Genomic DNA, 22,440 nt, shown 5'->3' with positions numbered 1-22,440 from the left:
ATACAACTCAATAATGTTACACTGAGAATTTTGGTCTGATAAACATCCCCTTTTCTACATTTCTGTATTAAAAAATGGCATACTACTGTGATCTTCTCTTATGAAGACAGAGGAAATTATCATGCAACCTCCGAGGAGTGCCCAAACTTTTACATAGCACTGTATATACACTGTACACATATATATATATATATATATAGTGACAGATAGGGGGCAGTATCGCTCCCTTGAACCCCTGTCCACGACTCCAGACACCAGGTAAAAGTCCACAAGTTCATTTTATTTAAATGCCACAGTGCACAAAGCACCCTCTCCTCCACTATACTCATATAAATCAATCACAATACTACAATAAACAATCCTCCGACTCCCAGACGCGTTGCCACCCTTCCACCCAGCTCAGCTCACCGTCTGGGAGCTCTCACAGTCCTGTTATATTCCCTGACCCGGAAGTGTTCCCAGTCCATGTGATCCTGTATCACTTCCGGGTCAGGTAAAAGTTCTTTTCTTCACCCCGGAAGCCCGTCGCGCTTCCTTTGACGAACTTCCAGGTCATAGGGCACGAATAAGTCTTTGGTCCTCCCTGCAGCTCCCGCTTGCGGCCCCTGTTGGTATTCAGCAGGGCTGAGGATAAAAACTACATAGTCCATGACTCACGGCTGGTCTTCGGAGCATATCCATACTGCAAGGAGGGCTTCATCTGGCGGCCTAGGGGTATTGACCGGGATGAAAAGCCGGCCAAAGGTCACAATATATATATATATTGAATGTGTATTATTTTCTTGTGATTTCAGAGGACAGATTTTTGCCTTGTTCTCTAAGAGCAAACCTTGGCTACCAATGGATATGTGTTGGTATGAATTTCTCATCAGACAAAGGTGCCCAGGACCAAGCCAGACTTGTGTTTTCTTTTCTAAAAGGTAATGGTTTATATTGGCATCATGGTTGTTAAATAACCTGATAAACATATGTCTTTACCTTTCAAGTATAATGTGCATTTTATTTTTTTAATTAAATGAATGTCAAAGTGTATGATGCAGTTGTTTTATATTTGCACATTTTGTACAAATTCAGAGCTTTTTTTACTAAATGAAAATGAAAATATCTTTTTCAGTTAATCAGAATTTTTCTAAAATGGCAGCAACACAGCTTGTTCTTTAGTTTGCTGTTTTTAATGTCTAATATGGTACAACATCCTTAGTTTACACCCAGTACAAGGCCAAATTTGTTTTTTGAGATGAATGTGTTTAACTGCTAACATTTTCAGCTCATTTCCACAAACATATCATTGCACATCAATATGTAAATATGACAAAGTCCACATTAGATGATGCCTGGTTTTCATTCAGAAATTTCAAATGCTAGTAAAAGCTGCATTACTCCTTGTTCCTTCTCGGTTGGTCTTGAAAGAGTTAAACACATCAATTGAACTGGTAGGAGCAGTAGATTATAGGAGTGAAAATACACTATACATAGTAATAAGGAAATGTAGTATGTTCTTATCATCTAAAGAGATGCTTCAGGAAAAAGAGTGATTGGTTGATTATTTGTTCCATTAATTGCAAAATTGGACATGTATTTTCCAGTTGTGAAAATGGGGCATATTTTTTATACTAATCTGTTGTACTTTTTTCTGAAATGGAGCACCGCCAGGAACGTATTCCACAAACCACCTTTAGTATCTAAGCCTTGCTTAAATTGAGACACCAGGAGTATTTGAGTCAGTTTCAGTTATACCAAATAGAATTAGGGTAAGTTGCTTTTGTTAAGCAAGGCAACTAAGTGTCACATCTTAGCCTGATCCATATCAGGCTAAAAGTGAAATTTAGCATAATGTTGTTAATTGAGGGATCATGAAATTTGCGTTTGAGGTGAAACAAAACCTCAGACAAAGATTCCAGTTTTTTGTGTGTAGCATATCTAATGTTACAGAATTCTCATTAATCTTCAAAAGGGTATAAAATATTATAACCTAAACTATCTATTGAAAATGAACAATGTTTAAATGATGTCATTCGGTACCATCTTTTTTTGTCATTGACAGGATTTTGTTGCATATGTAATGTTCCTGAATTCTTCGATACACTATTGTTTAAATTCATATGCTGCAAAGTAGTAAATCATTATAAGCAGTACTGTTTACTGAAAAATGATAGGAATTAATCATTTGTCATATTTAAATTATTACACTATTTGTACCCATTGCCTTTTTATATCAATGAAAGACAAAAGGAATAGATATAGTAATCATTTAAAAAATAAAGTTAAAAAGGCTGTATTTCATTCAACGCATACAACATTCAAATTGTCAGTTTTAAAAGTACCAGTTCCATGTCAGTAAAAATGTAACATTAAAGTAGTTCAGATATGTGTAATGTACAAGGAAAAGTGCTTCACTTCAAGACCTGCCTGCTCTTCTTGTCACATACTGCATAGAGCTTTTAAACCACCAACACAAATGAGGAGTAGAAAAAAAAAACACTGTCATTTAGGGCAGAAGTCATGACAGTCATTGTATGTACATTGTAAAATAATAAAGAGTAACATATATTCATAGATTCAGTTGTACAACTGAATAAGAAAAAAAGAATTTAATTTTTTATATGTCATACTACAGGACATGATGGAGAGAAGGAAAGTTGATGTATTGTGCATGCAAGAGACTGAATAGAAGGGGAGTAAGGCCAGGTGGATTGGAGGTGGATTCAAATTATTCTATCATGGTGTGGATAGGAGGAGAAATTGAGTAGGGGTTATTCTGAAGGAACAATAGGTCAAGATGTTGGAGGTGAAAAGAGTGTCAGGCAGAGTAAAGATTATGAAGCTGGAAATTGGAGACATGATGATGATTGTTGTTAGTGCATATGCACCGCAAGTTGGGTATGCAATGGGTGAGAAAGAAGATTTTTGGAGTGAGTTGGATGAAGTGATGAACAGTGTACCCAAGGGACAGAAAGTGGTGATTGGAGCGGATTTCAATGGGCATGTTGGTGAAGGGAACAGTGGAGACAAGGAGGTGATGGGTAGGTATGGTGTCAAGGAGAGAAATGAAGATCAGAGGATAGTGGATTTTGCCAAAAGGATGGACACACAGATAGATTACATCCTATGCAGAAGAGTTAATCTGAAATAGATTGAAGACTGCAAAGTAGTGGCAGGGGAAAGTGTAGTTAAGCAGCATAGGAAGGTGGTCTGTAGGATGACGTTAAAGATCAAGAAGAGGAAGAGAGTGAGGGCAGAGCCAAGGATCAAAAGGTGGAAGTTGAAAAAGAAAGACTGCAAGTATGAGTTTAGGGAGGAGGTGAGACAGGCACTGGGTGACAGTGAAGAGTTACCAGACAGCTGGGAAACTACAGCAGATGTAGTAAGGGTGACAGCAAGAAGGGTGCTTGGTGTGACATCTGGAAAGACAGAGGAAAAGGAAACCTGTTGGTGGAATGGGGAAGTACAGAAGGGTATACAGAGGAAGAGGGTGGCAAAAAAGAAGTGGGATAATCAGAGAGGTACAGAAAGTAGAAAAGAGTACAAGGAGATAAGGCACAAGGTGAAGAGAGAGGTGGTGAAGGCTAAAGAAAAGGTGTACGATGAGTTGTTTGAAAGGTTGGACACTAAGGAGGGAGAAAAGGACCTGTACCGATTGGCTAGACAGAGGGACCGAGCTGGGAAAGATGTGCAGCAGGTTAGGGTAATAAAGAATAAAGATGGAAACATACTCACAAGTGAGGAGAGTGTGTTGAGCAGATGGAAAGAGTACTTTGAGAGGCTGATGAATGAAGAGAACGAGAGAGAGAAGAGGTTGGATGATGTGGAGATAGTGAATCAGGAAGTGCAACGGATTAGCAAGGAGGATGTAAGGACAGCTATGAAGAGGATGAAGAATGGAAAAGCCGTTGGTCCAGATGACATACCTGTGGAAGCATGGAGGTGTCTAGGAGAGATAACAGTGGAGTTTTTAACCAGATTGTTTAATGGAATCTTGGAAAGTGAGAGGATGCATGAGGAGTGGAGAAGTGTACTGGTGCCGATATTTAAGAATAAGGGGGATGTGCAGGAATGTCTACAGGGGAATAAAATTGATGAGCCACAGCATGAAGTTATGGGAAAGAGTAGTGGAAGCAAGGTTAAGAAGTGAGGCGATGATTAGTGAGCAGCTGTTTGGTTTCATGCCAATAAAGAGCACTACAGATGCAATGTTTGCTCTGAGGATGTTGATGGAGAAGTATAGAGAATCCCAGAAGGAGTTGCATTGTGTCTTTGTGGACCTGGAGAAAGCATATGACAGGGTGCCTCGAGAGGAGCTGTGGTATTGTATGAGGAGTCGAGAGTGGCAGAGAAGTACGTAAAAGTTGTACAGGATATGTACGAGGGAAATGTAACGATGTTGAGGTCTGCTGTAGGAGTGATGGATGCATTCAAGTAGGAGGTGGGATTACATCAGGGATCGGCTCTGTGTCCTTTCTTATTTGCAACGGTGATGGACAGATTGACAGACGAGATTAGATAAGAATCTCTGTGGACTATGATGTTTGCTAATAACATTGTGATCTGTAACGATAGTAGGGAACAGGTTGAGGAGACCCTGGAGAGGTGAAAATATGCTCTAGAGAGGAAAATAATGAAGGTCAGTAGGAACAAGACAGAATACATGTGTGTAAATGAGAGGGAGGTCAGTGAAATGGCGAGGATGCAAGGAGTAGAGTTGGCGGAGGTGGATGAGTTGAAATACTTGGGATCAACAGTAGAGTAATGGGGATTGTGGAAGAGAGTTGAAAAAGAGAGTGCAGGCAGGGTGGAATGGGTGGAGAAGAGTGTCAGGAGTAATTTGTGACAGACTGGTATCAGCAAGAGTGAAAGGGAAGGTGTACAGGACGGTAGTGAGACCAGCTATGTTACATGGGTTGGAGACAGTGGCACTGACCAGAAAGAAGGAGACAGAACTGGAGGTGGCAGAGTTAAAGATGCTAAGATTTGCACTGGCTGTGACGAGGATGAACAGGATTAGAAATGAATACATTAGAGGGTCAGCTCAAGTTGAACAGTTGGGAGACAAAGTCAGAGAGGTGAGATTGCGTTGATTTGGACATGTGCAGAGGACAGGTGCTGAGTATATTGGGAGAAGGATGCTAAGGATAGAGCTGCCAGGGAAGAGGAAAAGAGGAAGGCCTTAGTGAAAGTTTATGGATGTGGTGAGAGAGGACATGCAGGTGATGGGTATAACAGAACAAGATGCAGAGGACAGAAAGATATGGAAGAAGATGATCCGCTGTGGCAACCCCTAACGGGAGCAGCTGAAAGAAGAAGAAGATATGCTTCCACTTCTCCTCAGTATATCTTAAATGAGCTTGCACCTAGATGTTTCCAGATCATGTTCATATATGGTTTCTTCTTTACATGATTTTGATGAGTTTTAACTTGTATTTGTGGATGCAGTGATGAACTGTGTTCGCAGACAGTGACTTTTCAAAGTGTTCCTGAGCTCATGCAGTGATTTTCACTACAGAATCTTGTCTATTTTTAAAGCAGTGTTGCCCAGGGGCCCGAAGATCACAGCCATCCAATATTTTTTTACGGCCTTGTCACAATCTTACAGAGATTTCTCCAAATTCTCTGAGTCTTTTAATGATATTATGTACCATAGATGATGTAATCCCCAAATTCTTAGCAATTTTACATTAAGGAGCATTATTCTTAAATTGTTGTACTATTTGCCCATGTAGTCTTTCACGGAGCGATGAACCCCTCCCCCTCTTTACTTCTGGGATACACTTTTTATGCTACTGACCTGTTGCAAGGTAACCTAATTAGTTGTGTGATGTTCCACAAGTGTTTTTTAGCATTATACAACTTTTCCAGTCTTTTGTTGCCCTGTTCCAACTTCTTTTGAAACGTGTTGTTGGCATCAAATTCAAAATAAGCATGTATTTTTCATAAAACATAGCTTTAATATTTAATATGTTGTCTTTGTCAGTCAGTCATTACCCAACCTGCTACATCCTAACATAGGGTCACGGGGGTCTGCTGGAGCCAATCCCAGCCAGCACAGGGCGCAAGGCAGGAACAAATCCCCAGGAAGGGCACCAACACAATGCACACACACACCCACACACCAAGCACACACTAGGGACGATTTAGGATCACCAACTAACCTGCATGTCTTTGGACTGTAGTAGGAAACCAGAGCACCCGGAGGAAACCCACACAGACACGGGGAGAACATGCAAACTCCACACAGGGAGGACCCGGGAAGCGAACACGGGTCTCCTAACTTTGAGGCAGCAGCGCTAGCACTTTGCCACCGTGCCGCCCATGTTGTCTTTGTTCTATTTTCAGTTAAATATTTGGTTAAATGATTTTTAAGTCATCACATTCTATTTTATATATACATATTACATAACTTCCCACCTTTTTTGGATACAGGGTTTTATTTTTCACTCTCTTCTCTTCTGTTAGAATTTTAAGTGACAGAAATGTAAGTAATCTTGAAGCCTAATATTTTTTGCAGTTGGCAAAAATTTTTAAGATTATTAATATCTGTGCCACTTTCATGTTAATCTGCCAGTTGTGCCAAATTGAGAAGGGGTTGATTAGTCCTAAACACTGAAATTATTGAACGCTCACTGAGTTGTCCTTGAATTTTTGCATTTTTTGCAACAGTGTTTTCGTTTCCCGGCAGATGGTGCAATGTCTCTTTTTATGGGAAGGTGTTAAAACTTACCCTTGGCCATTTGTTTTCACGTTCCATGACTATCTTGTACTTTTCCTTGAACAAATAAATTTAGGTATTAAGTATCCAGTCAAATGCAGGCGGAGCGGTGGCTCTGAGGCTAAGGATCTGCGCTGGTATCCAGAAGATTGCCGGTTCGAATCCCCGTCAATGCTAAAAGAGATTCTACTGTGGTGGGCCCTTGAGCAAGGCCTTTAACCTTCAATTGCTCCAAGGGCGCTGTACAATGGCTGACCCTGCACTCTGACCCCAAGGGGTATGAGAAAACTAACAAATTCCTAATACAAGAAATTGTATAAGGCGAAATAAAGAACAAAAAAAAATGTATAAGAAAAGTAACTGCTCTTTTAGTCAAAAGTTATTAAGAATTCAATATTTTTATTATCAAAATATTAAATCTGTGTGTAACTTTGCTTTTGCTTAGATACCGAATTTAATTTTGAAGTAAAAGAGCAAACATTCAGCCACAGTCTCTTTACATGAACTGTCAAAAATTAGATATTGTGCAGAATTACTTTGTATAAACGTCTTCAACTTCCATCAGCACATGTATAACTTTTGCAGACTTAGCAATTAACTTTGAACAGAAAACACATTACATACTATGTTGTGAGTATTTAACGGCAGTTTAGACATCTGCACCCTAGTTACTTCAAAGACTTTTTTTAAAATTGTTGCCATGTATTCTCACATTCAGTTTATTTCTTTATAGGAGAGAATGTCATTCATTGTAAAATCTGATGAAAACATAGCTGCAAAACATAATTATCATCAGATTACATACAACACTTTCTCTTTAACATCTTCAAGAGGCTCCTGATTCATATTTTCTACAAGTTGTTTTTCCATTAAAGAAAGACATAGTTGCCTTTATTACACATTTCTCCTTCACAATATTTTTATCCTTTGAAGTTTTTGCGTGTGTCCAAAGTCTTTGTTATCCAGAAATTAAGCCTCAATGATGCTTTCCTGAAATACCCCCTCCCCACCACCACAATAGCCAAGCTCTTTTCGAAAGTCCCAATTAGTTTATTCATCATTGCCAAATAATGCAGTATCTGAATTATAGAGGAAATTTCTAATTGAAACCCTTATATTTTGTTTCATAGGGTCTTGGTTTTTTCACTTTTTATCATGGCTAATTTTTTATGACAGTTCAAACAAACCATTTATGAGTTGGACCATCTCAGCAGGAAAAATAAATTGTGCTTTCTTCAATTCTTGAAAAGGCAGATTTTATCTATTAATTTTTGACACTTACTTGGATTAGCAGCAGATTTCAGAAGATATATTGGAAAATATAATCACAAACATAATTAGATTAACGGTACTATAATACTGATGGGTTTTGAGCAGCATAGATAGATTGTGGTAAAAAAAAACCTTTGGAGATTATGTATGTGCATTAACAACTGATCGATCTTCATCTGTCTGGTGTCATTTCTGTGTGTGATTAGGATGCAGAAAGGACATACATGAAGCCTTGTGTACTTTTTTTTAAATGCTTATGGCTCATTCATAGATTTGATCACCACAAAACAAACATTCTGTCTGAAAAAGTTTTGTGTTTAAACATGATTCATTTACAAAAAAACTTCAGATGTTATCAAGAAATAACACACATGCAAACTTTATGCAAAAATTTCTTAACAAAAATCACAAAGTTTTCATTAAATTAAACTAAAGTTGCAGTGTGGGTTATGTATTTATGATCACATTGAACCAACACTTCAAAATTACATGTGTAACTTATTTACTGTAAGTTATTTTTTATGAAAATTCTTTATATTCCTAAATTTCAACAAGCAAATGGTGTGTTTCTGTGTTACTTTGTCTTCTTGCCATCATCATATCATCACAATATGAAAAAAAAAATTTGAATTATTGCTCAGCTGTAATTACATAATTATAATGCCATCAAGGAATGAATGTCATTCATACCAACAGCAGGACAATATTGTAATTCTGTGACAGAGACAATGTGATTTACTGGCATCACAACATGTGAATATCTGACATGTTATTACTTCATTTTCCGTCATATAAGAGTCTGTTACACCATCAATCATGACTAATACTTTATGTATTTGCACTCTTTCACATTATTAACTTCTTTGTCTTGTATAAAAAAACTTGTAAGTGTGCAGCCATTTTGAAAATAGTTCAGTACAAATTCCTTTTCTTTTGCAGCAAAGCAGTTTGTTTCATGGTTGTGAAATTTGATTCTCCCATTGCTATGTAATATGCTATCTTTATTTAAACTGAAAGTTACTCTTTTTTTGCATAGCCTTTTTTGTGTCTGGACCCCTTTTATCATGGCAGATCACTGTTTAAAGGGCTTCTATAAAAAGCCAAATTTCCCTCTGGGAACATATAACGTCCATCCATCCACTCAATGGCATATTTCCTTGCACTCAACACATCGTCATGGCATGGTACGGTACAAGTTGTTTTCTATGTGAGTATGCTGGTAGATTTTCACATTTGAAACTGTGTGGTCCTACCTCAAATTCTTCCTCAATGTACAAAATCCAGCTGAAGTCTAGTAGCCAATTAGCCATGGGAAATTGCCAGTAGACTTTTTTTGCCACAATCACAGGATCCACATTGTTCCTTCTAAATATGATATCCAGTATTTGATGAAGTCTCGGTTCCTATGCCTCAGTGTAGGCACTTCCTACCAAGGCTGGGGAGTATGATTCTATGGTAATTAAAACACATTCTCTAGTTCACCTTTTTAAAAACAGGAATTGCCACTCCTTTTTTTACCTGTCCCAAAACATTTATGTCTGTATAACACCAAAGATGCATATTAGCCAAAATACCCCACAATATTCAGCACTTTAAGTTTGATCTCATCCATAACCACACACTTTAATTAATAAGCAGACATCAGCCACAGAGATGGAACTAACTTCTTCTGTCACTACCTCCTCAGAGAAAGGTGTAACCAGCAAGTTTAGGAGTTCCTAATTTTGCTCTTTCTGCTTTTCAATGATATCTCCATTTGAGGTCAATATTTCACAACACATGCTGAGGATAGCTTAGGCTATACAGTATCTGTTCTACCCTTGCTGAATGATTGAGTAGTGTGCTCTAAAAGTCTTTCTCGATAACCTTTCCAGACTCCAGTCCACATATGCATGTTCATTTCAGCCACTGTTGCAATTGTCACCATTTAGGCTTCCATGTACATCTCAAAACAAATTTAGAGACCCTCCTGCCAGTTTTGCGTATATGTCCTTTGTGTTCAGCTTCACTGCTTACCTTACCACTGGCATCCTTTAGTAAGTTCTGTGATTGGTGCTGTGACAGGGGAAGGGGGTTCCTGGCATAAAAGTTCATGTGGTACAAATACAGCATAACATACTTATCGGTAAGCTAAGAAACACTGCCTGTAATCAAAGTTAAAATTGAAAAAGCACTGTTCAGAAAATTAACATTGGGAAAGCGTCTAGCAGACAGCCTCTGGGTATGTTAATTGAACCCATGACACGTGAACTGAAAAACTGTATGCCGTGACGATTCCAAGTCATATTAAGCTGTGCTTATAAATCAAGCATTGCCTTGTGTCCTTCATCAAACTTGTCATTCTCATTAAAATCAAAACTTTGCTCAAAATCTGACTTAAGATTTGTGCATAAAGATGTGTCATCGCCTTCTTCTTTTGGCTCCTCCTGTTAGGGGTTGCCACAGCAGATCATCTTCCATATCTTTTTGTCCTCTACATCTTGTTCTGTTACACCCATCACCTGTATGTCCTCTCTCACCACATTTATAAACCTTCTCTTGGACCTTCCTGTTTTCCTCTTTCCTGGCAGCTCTATACTTAGCATCATTCTCCCAATATACTCAGCATCTCTCCTCTGCACATGTCCAAACCAACGCAATCTCGCCTCTCTGACTTTGTCTTCCCACCGCCCAACTTGAGCTGACCCTCTAATGTACAGTAATCCCTCCTCGATCGCGGGGGTTGCGTTCCAGAACCCCCCGCGATAGGTGAAAATCCACGAAGTAGAAACCATAAGTTTGTATGGTTATTTTTATATATTTTAAGCCCTTATAAACTCTCCCACACTGTTTATAAATGTTCTCCGCACAGTTATACAGCATAAACCCTTTGTATTCTCTTAGCTATTAGGAAAGATTCATTGAAATTATGTATGTAAACACACTGTTTATATACAGTAAAACCTAAATATTTTAAAGATATCGAGCGTCTCCGATATCACATATGTTACAGACATTACGATAGACAGGCCACCAGCAATAAATACGTACAGTGCAAGAAAAATTGTATACAGTAAATGTATGTGCAGTGACACTAAACATAAGTACATGTACTAAGTACTGTAAGTAGAAAATTAATTATGGTTACTCACCAACAATGACACGATGACTTGTCTGATAACGATGAGTTTATTTTTATTGCACAACAAAGGAAAGTGTTACAGCCCTTCTAAAGGAGCCTCTTCGGGCAACTGTGTAGCACTGCCATTGTCGTTCTTCCGACGGTCTTCAATCCAAAACCATAAAGCAGATTCTACTACTACTGCCTTATTATGTCCACTTACAACTCGTTTTGCGCCCTGGTTAAAAGGACACTGCGGCCTTAGATCTTATGTTCTTTTCCTCCTTTTTAAATAAAAAGAATCGTGGACTCATTGATGCTGTAATGGCGTCATACAGCAGTGTTGCTTTTTCCTTCCTGCAACATATCCAAAACTTATACCTTTTCGGCAATTGTTAACATCTTCTGTTGGCACTAGGGCACGGCCCCTGAAAAAGTAGCAGGAGCAGATTGTTTTGGAGCCATAATGAAGGGCTTGACTACACACAGATGAACACAAAAGAGCACAAAAGTTAACTCTTTACACAGCGAAACATGTTGATGCTGAATGAGCGAGACCAGACTTCGTGGTTAACACTGAGGAATCGAATTCGGCACTCCGCAGAACCCATGAAGCAGTGAAAAATCTGCGTTATATATTTATTTATATATGCTTACATATAAAATCCGCAATAGAGTGAAGCTGCTAAAGTCGAAGCGCGATATAGCGAGGGATTATTGTACTCATTTCTAGTCCTGTCCATCCTCATCATCCCCAATGCAGATCTTAGCATCTTTAACTCTGCCACCTCCGGATCTGTCTCCTGCTTTCTGGTCAGTGCCACCGTCTCCAACCCATATAACATAGCCGGTCTCACTACCGTCCTGTAGAACTTCCCTTTCACTCTAGCTGATATCCGTCTGTAACAAATCACTCCTGACACTCTTCTCCACCCATTCCACCCTTCCTGCAGTCTCTTTTTCACCTCTCTTCCACAATCCCCATTACTCTGTACTGTTGATCCCAAGTATTTAAACTCATCCACCTTTGCCAACTCTGCTCCTTGCATCCTCGCCATTTCACTGACCTCCCTCTCATTACACACATGTATACTGTCTTGTTCCTAATGACCTTCATTCCTCTCCTCTCTAGAGCATATCTCCACCTCTCCAGGGTCTCCTCAACCTGCTCACTACTATCACAATGTCATCAGCAAACATCACAGTCCACGGGGACTCCTGTCAAATCTCGTCTGTCAACCTGTCCATCACCATTGCAAATAAGAAAGGGCACAGAGCCAATCCCTGATTTAATCCCACCTCCACCTTAAATGCATCCATCACTCCTACCGCAGACCTCACCACTGTCACATGTCCCTCATACATATCCTGTACAACTCTTATATACTTCTCTGCCAGTCCCGGCTTCGACATACAATACCACAGCTCCTCTTGAGGCACCCTGTCATATGTTTTCTCCAGGTCCACAAAGACGCAATGCAACACCTTCTGGCCTTCTCTATACTTCTCCATCAACACCCTCAGAGCAAACATGGCATCTGTGGTGCTCTTTCTTGGCATGAAACCATACTGCTGCTCACTAACCATCACCTTACTTCTTAACCTAGCTTCCACTACTCTTTCGCATAACTTCATGCTGTGGCTCATCAATTTTATCCCCCTATAGAAAGTCGTGCACATTCCCCTTATTCTTAAATATCGGCACCAGTACACTTCTTCTCCACTCCTCAGGCATCCTCTCACTTTCCAAGTTTCCATTAAACAATCTGGTTAAAAACCCCACTGTCATCTCTCCTAGACAACTCCATGCTTCCACAGGTATGTCATCTGGACCAACGGCTTTTCCATTCTTCATCCACTTCATAGCTGTCCTTACTTCCTCCTTGCTAATCTGTTGCACTTCCTGATTCACTATCTCCACATCATCCAACCTCTTCTCTCTCTCGTTCTCTTCATTCATCAGCCTCTCAAAGTACTCCTTCCATCTGCTCAACACACTCTCCTCACTTGTGAGTACGTTTCCATCTTTATTCTTTATTACCCTAACCTACTGCACATCTTTCCCAGCTCGGCCCCTCTGTCTAGCCAATCGGTACAGGTCCTTTTCTCTCTCCTTAGTGTCCAACCTTTCAAACAACTCATCATACACCTTTTCTTTAGCCTTCGCCACCTCTCTCTTTACCTTGCGCCTTATCTCCTTGTACTGTTTTCTACTTTCTGCATCTCTCTGATTATCCCACTTCTTCTTTGCCATCCTCTTCCTCTGTATACTCTCCTGTATTTCCTCATTCCACCACCAGGTTTCCTTTTCCTCCTTCGTCTTTCCAGATGTCACGCCAAGCACCCTTCTTGCTGTCACCCTTACTACATCTGCTGTAGTTTCCCAGCTGTCTGGTAACTCTTCACTGCCACCCAGCGCCTGTCTCACCTTCTCCCTAAACTCAACCTTTCAGCCTTCTTTTTTCAGCTTCCACCATTTGATCCTTGGCTCTGCCCTTACTCTCTTCCTCTTCTTGATCTCCAACATCATCCTGCAGACCATCATCCTATGCTGCTTAACTACACTTTTCCCTTCCACTACTTTGCAGTCTTCAATCTCCTTCAGATTGACTCTTCTGCAAAGTATTTAATCTACCTGTGTGCATCTTCCTCCACTCTTGTACGTCACCCTATGTTCCTCCCTCTTCTTAAAATAAGTGTTCACCACCGCCATGTCTATCCTTTTGACAAAATCCACTATCCTCTGACCTTCTTCATTCCTCTCCTTGATGCCATACCTACCCATCACCTCCTCATCTCCACTGTTCCCTTCACCAACATGCCCATTCAAATCTGCGCCAATCACCACTTTCTGTCCCTTGGGACTCTAAAAATTTTCTTTCTCATCCATTTGCACACCCAACTTGCGGTGCATATGCACTAACAACATTCATCATCACACCTCCAATTTCCAGCTTCATAATCATTACTCTGTCTGACACTCTTTTCACCTCCAAAACACTCTTGACATAATGCTCCTTCAGAATAACCCCTACTCAATTTCTCCTCCTATCCACACCATGATAGAACAATTTCAGTCCACCTCTGATTCCCTTCCATTTAGTCTCTCGCATGCACAATACATCAACCTTCCTTCTCTCCATCATATCTGCTAACTCTCTCCCCTTACCAGTCATACTGCCAAAATTCAAAGTTCCTACCCTCAGTTCCACTCTCTTTACCTTCCTCCTCTCCTCCTGCCTCCGGACACATCTCCCTCCTCTTATTCTCGATCTTCTTCTTCGGCCAACAGTAGCCCAATTTCCGCCAGCACCCTGTTGGCTAATTGTACTGGTGGCGGTCGTTGTTAACCCGGGGCTTGACCGATCCAGTATGGAAATTTGTATTGTTGTCCGCATATTGATTTGGCAAAGTTTTACACTGGATGCCCTGTCTGACGTAACCCTTCCCATTTATCTGGGCTTGGGACTGGCACGAAGAAACACATTGGTTTGTGCATCCCCTGTGGCTGGGTTTGCGTAATGATGTGTAACGGAACATAAAGATGAGCTGTTACTTAGGCATTGTATTTTTTGCCGTTTATACACAGCTGTAATATACACTACAGTGCAAGTGACCAATCATGGACAACTATACATTATTAGAATGCTTTGAACCTCAACTATCCAGTGGTATTGAGCCTTTCACTGTATGCGAATCAACATATGTGGCATATTTGATAAAATCAGACTAACTCATCTGACAGGGTATCCTTGTGCAAATCACATATTTTAGTAATGAAAGAGAGCAGACAACTTGGAAAAATATGACTTGTGTGAAAGAAAACATCTTTGGGTATTGCTTTTGATTAATTTGTGGGTTTATTGTATTATAGACAAACAACTTTAAAATATGGCTGTGTCCCTCCAACTGGACACCTTGTGTATAAGTGGCTAATGTAAGTAGTGATATCATTTCCATGTTCTTCAGCTCTACAAGGACCAGTGTTATTTTAAATACTGTGGCATGCTGGCCCAGTAACATATTTTTAATAGAGGCTCAATGAATCTACAAGCTAATTAATTCATTTTGATCTTGATATATATTATATTATCCCCTCAAGCTGTGAAATATTTTGTATTTATTTTCGTACAGATGAGGTAGAAGCTAAGGGATTCAGACTATCAGATGCTGTATTGATCCATCTTTACCTGAAAAGTATGAGTGACTTTATTGCAGTTAATACAATCTACAAGACATTCTTTGGCTTAAATCCTCCTGCAAGGTAAGCATGACATAGCAAATGAATTTAACTTTTAAAAAGAGTTTCTAATGCTGGAAGAAAATTAATTTCATTTCATGAGGGGAAAAATAAATTCACAGATATTGAGTTGACTTTTGCCTTGCATTAATATATTTTATAAGTAAATTTTAATTTCTTCCAGTTTGGCAGTAGATTTGGATTTTGGTAACTTTATAAGCACCTTGTAGTGCATATGAAATATTAGTTGTTCAATTACTATTATTACTATTTCCATGGTGAAATAATGCCACAAGCGTTAAAAAAAAGTGTGTGTTCCTTTGCATTTTTCTGGAATCATAAAATTACAAAAATATCTCCTTATGTGTTTTGTATCAGCCAGACACTCGAGTGCCTTATACTATTGAGCATAAATGTGGCTGTAGGAAAACAACCTACTGCTCTTAAGAAGTCAAACTCTGAGTATAATTGTGTCCAGAAGGTGGTCAGTGAGTTGCAGGTGTACCTGTATGGGTAACTGTATAGTTTAAAAATGAAGCCGTGTTTCAGTTTCACTTTATTTTTGTTTAGAGGTCTTCACAGAAAACAGGCTCAAAATGCAATAATGCAAACTGCATGCACAAAATGCAAAGTAGTTTAAACACACAGTAAAACAGAGCAAATTAATTTTGATTAACATAGCAATCTTGACAATACTAGTCCAATAAGAACTGTTTACTTTTCATAATGTTTGTTTATTTTTTAAAAAGTTGTTGCAAAGTATCTACACCTCTGTTGCCTGATTGATGACTGGTTGTTGCTTTGACCTCAAAGCTGCAACAATAGGATTTTGGGATTCATGATCCTATAATGGATTGATGTCTGGATAATCTGCAGGTCAAGAAGGTTGTAGCTTTCACAGGCACTGAAGCAAAAGCCACTAAAGGTCACTAAAATGCCTGAAATCTGTTTAATTACTCTGAAAAAAACTAGTAGGATGTTATAGAATTTAGAGATCTTGCAGTGAGATAATTAAGAAGTGAACGCTACACTTTGTAGTGCCCCTGAACCCAGTGAACACTAACTCCTTCATGAAGATAGCCTGTAGTGAAATTTCTGTTGTTAAGATTACTGCAATTGTCAAAAACCTCTATAATAGTGAAGCTGTGAGATGCCCAGCAAGTTATGACAGTAACATACAATATTTTTGACATCATGTAGCTAATGTAAAGTCTTATGTGTTGTGTAAAAGATGGGGGCAGTATGTGTGAATTGTCAATAACGGTGCCATTTATAAATAAACAGGTACATAGCAGATAATATATCCCAAATCTAAGGGGATTGAGTGTTTCATGCAAAAAGTAATTCTGAAATTTACTGCATAGCTAATACCAAAAGCATGTGCATTGTAAAATGATTTAGGCATTAAATGCCTTGATATTTAGGCATTAAATGTCACCGAGATGCCCAATCGAAGGATATTTTGAGTGATATAGAAGAGATTAATTGTGGTGACATTAGATTTCATTTGTACGAGGAGCTACTTTTCCCAATCCTAAATTTTTAAAAATCAGTTCTGTTTACATATCACCATATGATTTAGTTTTAGAAGTTCTTCATAGGTCCAGCTATATCTGTAAGCCTTAATACTGTAATGAAGCTTATCTGTTGCTTACTTTTTTCATTGTAATTTTTTGGGAATACTATGTTTTAATAGGGAATAAAGGCTGATCGGTAATATAGACCATCTGTTTTGTCTGCTGTGTCAACTCTCATGCTTAGCAGTTATCTCAAAAATGCATTGTGCATTTTTGCAGATATTCTTAATAAAAATAAAATGTAATCTTTCTTCAGTTGCCTGTATTCTGCTTTTCTTTGCTCTTTTTCTGGCCTACCAGTTTTCAGGTCACTTTTCTTTTTACTCTAGAAATTATTTTAAGAGAATACTAAGTATGTGTTTTGCTACAGTTTTTGTACATTTTAATTCCCTGATTGGACAGGAAGGGTGTCAGTTAGTGAGGCCCTAGTTCAAAAGTTCATAGTGCTACATTTCCTAATGTGATTTATGGCATCTCTGTGGTGCCATTCAAGAGTTTCTAATGAGAGATGTAGAGTCTGTTTAGTGTTAAAATATTTAACTTTTAGGCTGCAGCCTGCTGATTGCTGAATGGTAGTTAGACTTTTGACTTTTCTGAAACCTTCATTCCTGGAAGCCTGCCCAACATAAATACCAACATATGTAACCATTGTAATTGAAAGTTTTTTTGTTTTTGTGTTATAATAAAAGGGAACAATCTATTTCTAGTTTGTTTTACTTGACCATGTTTTTGTCTGCATTGTTCAAATTATTTAAATTGAAGGTGTGCATTAAATTACTAATGTTATTTAACAACATACCTATGTTACCCAATAAGAAATTACATTTTCAGGTATAATTCCCCCTACCATTAAAATTGGTGACTTTCAGCTTCCAGATAGAAACCTAGCCCCTGCTTGTAACCTCTGTGAAAATCATTTTAGTAAGGGTTAATTATTAGGAACTTTTAAATCATAATATAAAGATGAAATCCAAAAAACCTCCGTTCCATAGATCTCTTCTTAATAGAAATTGCTTAAAAATTATTTTTCTTTTGCTCCTTGCTTTTACTTATTTGACTGTGACTTGTTAGACTTTTACAACAAAAAAAAGACCAGACATACAGTGGATCTCAGATTCAATTCTGAGGAGCTATTATGGTATTTATAAAACTTTCGTAGTGTGAGATTTACATTTATAAGAAATTTAGGAATATTTGTGTTTTTGCCAAAGTTTTTCCTATTGATTCACTTTTTTATTTGGATTGTTTCCCTTAATTACATTTTAATAATGGCATGTATGAGTGGTACAGACAAGCAAACAACACTACTACTTCAGTGTCATAGCACAAGTATGCTTGTTAGTAATCAATTGTTAAAATGGAAAGAACACATGGAAAGTGGGGATGGTAATGATAATTGTAATAAAGCAAGTTAAGAAAAAAATACATAATTATCCCTATGAAGCATGCATAAATGCTTACTGCATTCCAGTAAAATCTATCAAATCCATTTCTGTAATTTCTAGTTTGACAGTAAAACATAGAAGCTGGAAATGGCTTGATTAACTAAAAGATATGTCCAATCAAATGGAAAAGTTGCTAGGGATTTAAGCCCACTGCTTCCTTGTGTCCTCAGGACTGAACTTAAGAATCACTTCCTGTACTGTACTGTAGTGTAAAGTTGGTTCAGTTCCTACCACTGATCCAGTTTTCCAGGTCAGATTTAATGCATTGTTAAGTGTTGCTAAATTTGACCAAAATCACATTAAAACTTGCAACACTATTGATCTAGTTAACTCTTTTAGTGCTGATGTCGACTTTTGTCAAAAGGTGGAGTTGACGATGGTAATCAACTGTAAACTGTGCCAAAACAAACCGTTATGTTTTAGTTGGACTCTTGTTGCTAGAAGGAAAGTTAGCTTCATTGGTTTGACCGAGATTTTCTGCGCTCGTGTGAGTAGTAAGGTGCAAACAAGAGCAAAATGGCACCAACATAATGGCGAGAGATCAAAGCGAATGCGTAAAGCAAAATACTCCGTGGACGAAGTTTTGCCTATTATCTCTGAACTGGACTATGACTTGTCGGACTCCGATTTTGATACAAGTGATCAAAAAACAATTGTGAGGTTCCAGCTTCAGCTGACTGGTCCACAGCTAATCGAGTAGTTGACACGCCTACGGCAATGTTCGCCAGGAGGACTGCCACTTTACAATGGTAAGAGGTAGGAACCAGATTGCAATGCACTGCGACCGTGACGTGAAGACAGCCTGGCAGCAAGTCTGCCGCACATTCTTAACGGCAAACTGGCAGCCGCGGCATGCAGCAACAGGCGTTTTATGTTAATTTCTGTGTGAAACCATTGCTTTTCAGAAACTATGTTTTTTGGAAAAAATATTCAGCCCTCAAAGAGTTAAAATACAAAGAATTTCCTTCCCCACTAGAGAGAGAGGATAGTCAAGTGATTGTGCAATTCAGTCAAGGTCTTTAGAAACCTACTTTGGAAATCCTATTTGTGTATAATATTTAGAATTCGGAATAACATTGTCACAAATTGACAAGAGTTTCTGGTGATATCTGGTGTTTAGCAGGAGGCGTTATAGTACCCTTTAACTGTGCTGTGTAACAAGTAGGCATTTCTATCAATAAGTTAATAATCACTGGCATTCTTAAGTTCTAAAAATTAAATCATTTTTTTGCTTTTTCAAACACTGCCTGGTCCACCACGTTAATTTTGCCTTAAGATTTGGAAACTAGGAAAGCAATTCTTATTATTTGAGTATATACTACTTGTACATCTTAACCTTTAAGATACTTTGCTTTTCCATTTGCCGCTGTCCATGCAGTGTTTAAGCAAATGATGTTGTTTCCCAGGTCCGCCATACATACATTTTATAGCAAGAACTAATTTTCATTTATTCACATCGTTTCCTCTTTTTCTAAATCGGTGATGAACTCATCACAAATTAACTATTAATTGTATTCAATTGTATAAACTATTCAATTTTATTCAGATTCTGTTATGTATTTAAATTTATTTATAACTTCGACTTATTGATATTTTGATCCTTCAATGTTGATTTTTGACATTTTGAAGAATGAGCAATCAATTTCTAACATTTATTTTTAGATCCAAATTGTAATTATAGTGTTAAAAAAATATTTTGCGCCATTTGTAACACGTTATGTACTGTTTATGGAAGCAACTATTTTGACATACTGTAGATATCACAACCTCCGCATCAATTATGGTTAAGGGTTATAAGGTCAATTTAGACAGCCATTTTGTTTTCAAATTCAGTGGATGAATTTCCGAAGACTTTCTTGTACTCTTTGTTATTTACTTTTTCTGGCGACCTGTTCAGCCTCAAGTGTGATTCTCAAATTGTTTTTGGTTTTGACAAATTTAGTAACTTGATTTCCTGGTTTTCAATCCTAGGAATTCTTGTTTCCTGTTCATATCATTAAATACCCTCCAGTCACACAAGCATGTATGAATAAATGATACAGACCTTGAACTCAATGAGCACACAGAAATCTCTGGGTCATGGTGGGTTACTCCCAGAATTTCTTTCTGCTTTTTAAAAACTGCTGTCTGGTCTGCTTTTCATATGCTGAATTTTACCATTTCCACTTCTCACCTTAATCCATCTATTAATAAGGCTATGGTCTCTCTTCTGCCCAAACAAGGTAAAGATTCTACAGAATGTGCAAACTATTGGCCAGTTTTATTAATGAACTGAGACATCAAGCTATTGACTAAAGTACTTATTCATTGGCTATAGATAGTGATGTGTAAATTAATTAATCTTGATCAAACAGGCTTCGTTAAGCCCTGGCAGGCAAATGACAATATACGTCTCCTTGTACATGTCATCTTAGCTGCATCATCTTTTCTACTTTTCATAGAATTAATTGGTGCTTCCTTTGGTGGTCCTGAGTAAAATGGGCTTTGGGGAAACCTTCATCAACTTATTTAAAACCCTTTATTCATTCTTTCCTTCTGCTGCCTCTACTCCACTCCTCTAAGCGTTGTCCACCTCCTCCCGACTCAAGCTCCCAAAAGGAGTAAGGCGGCCTCCTTTATACTGCACCTGGAAGTACTCCAGGTGTGTCCCGATTGACATCTGGCAGCACTTCTGGGTGTGGCACCCTGCCGGGTTGAGCTTGCCCAACTCCAGTTCCATGGCCCCAATGTAAACCCTCTCGTGTCCCTGGGGAGGTACTGCTGGTCATATGTCCCTTCCCCCAGTCTTCAAAAGGGTGTCCCGGTCAGGCAAGATCCCCAGCCATCCATCACACTGCCCTTTCCTCAGCTGAAGCTCGTAGGGCAAAGCGACCTGTCCTGCGAGGGCTGACTCTCTCTAAACAGGAGTGCCAGTAAATCCTATTCTACAGTTCCTTCCTGAAAATATGAGAAAACAGAGTGCTAGGAGACATGGTCTTTACGCCATTCCCAGGCCCCCCACCCCCCCATTGATGTACAGGAAACATTGCCACCCATTCCGTAGACTGTGGCATTCGAAACACCAGCGCTCTCGTTGTCTACATGCACTCCTTGTATGGAAACAAGACAGGAGTATCCGCCCCATCATGTCCTCAGCCAAGTTTGTGGCCTCTACCTGACAGTGAAGAGAACGCCCTTTTTTGTTGGATTCTTTCCAGGTCCTCCCTTTACTCTGGGACACGATGACGGTCTGAGTCTCCTTATTAGAGGAAAAAAGACCCCTCTCCATCTGCGCCCCTGTGGACCTTCATGTGACAGTCGTTGGCTTTTGGGGCAGAACACTTTCAGAGCCGACACTGATCAGCCGGCATCCTAAACCTGCCTCTGCCAATTTTGCCCCCACCGCGCAATCCGTCATCACTGCCGCATCCACTATCAGATTCCCTGCTACTTGAGTCCGTTCAGTCATATCCCAGCTCGATTCGCTAGGTGATCTGTTATTTTTTTTGGTTCCGGCATCACTCACCTGCACCGCGGCATTGGTCTGGCTGGAGCATTCAGGGGCATGTCCGCCTTTTCCTCCAGCCTCTCGATCACCTCCTTTAATTCCTGCACAACCTGCAAAATAGACTGTACAGGGTGAAGGGCCACCCCCAGCCCCCGTACAGTCAGTAACAAGTCACTTAAGTTAGCCTGCAGTGGATTCATGTTTCTTGTATACTCACCTACCAGTTGCGAGCCTCTGAGTCGCTGCACCACTTGCTCAGACTCAGTCCGGTCTTCCATAGGCTTAGGAGTGGCATTCATCGGCCCCACCTTCAACCAATCATTGGCGGGCACTCGACACACACTGTCCAATCCTTTGCCTTCTTTGGGGCGGGCTTTCTGGTCCTCCACTGCTCCCTCCAGTCTTCGATGGAGTCCGATGGGGAGACGTTCTTTCAGGCGTAGCTCTCCCGATCGATCTTCAACTGATGGCGACCCCTCTTCTTCTGATGTCACCTCGCTGTGTCCCCATGGATAAGCGTGCTTTGGCCACAGACGTGGATCCAGGCAATCCCCATCCAAAAAACATGATCAGGGGACAGTAAAGTACCCACCGTTTTCCGACGTGAGACTTATCT

At 39.4% G+C, this 22,440-nt stretch overlaps 1 protein-coding gene across 1 annotated transcript in view; it reads left to right on the top strand.

Moving 5' to 3' along the window:
* The window catches only part of dph6 (diphthamine biosynthesis 6), a 400,161-nt gene that overhangs the window by 215,559 nt on the left and 162,162 nt on the right, over positions 1–22,440 (top strand). Inside the window, exons 10-11 of the mRNA XM_039741254.1 lie at positions 795–920; positions 15,210–15,339. Coding sequence (XP_039597188.1) covers positions 795–920; positions 15,210–15,339 — 256 coding nt within the window. The remainder of the gene's footprint in view (positions 1–794; positions 921–15,209; positions 15,340–22,440) is intronic.

Source organism: Polypterus senegalus, chromosome 18 (genome assembly GCF_016835505.1).
Source record: "Polypterus senegalus isolate Bchr_013 chromosome 18, ASM1683550v1, whole genome shotgun sequence".
Classification (NCBI taxonomy): Eukaryota; Metazoa; Chordata; class Cladistia; order Polypteriformes; family Polypteridae; genus Polypterus; species Polypterus senegalus.
This window is presented reverse-complemented; position numbering and strand designations above follow the sequence as displayed.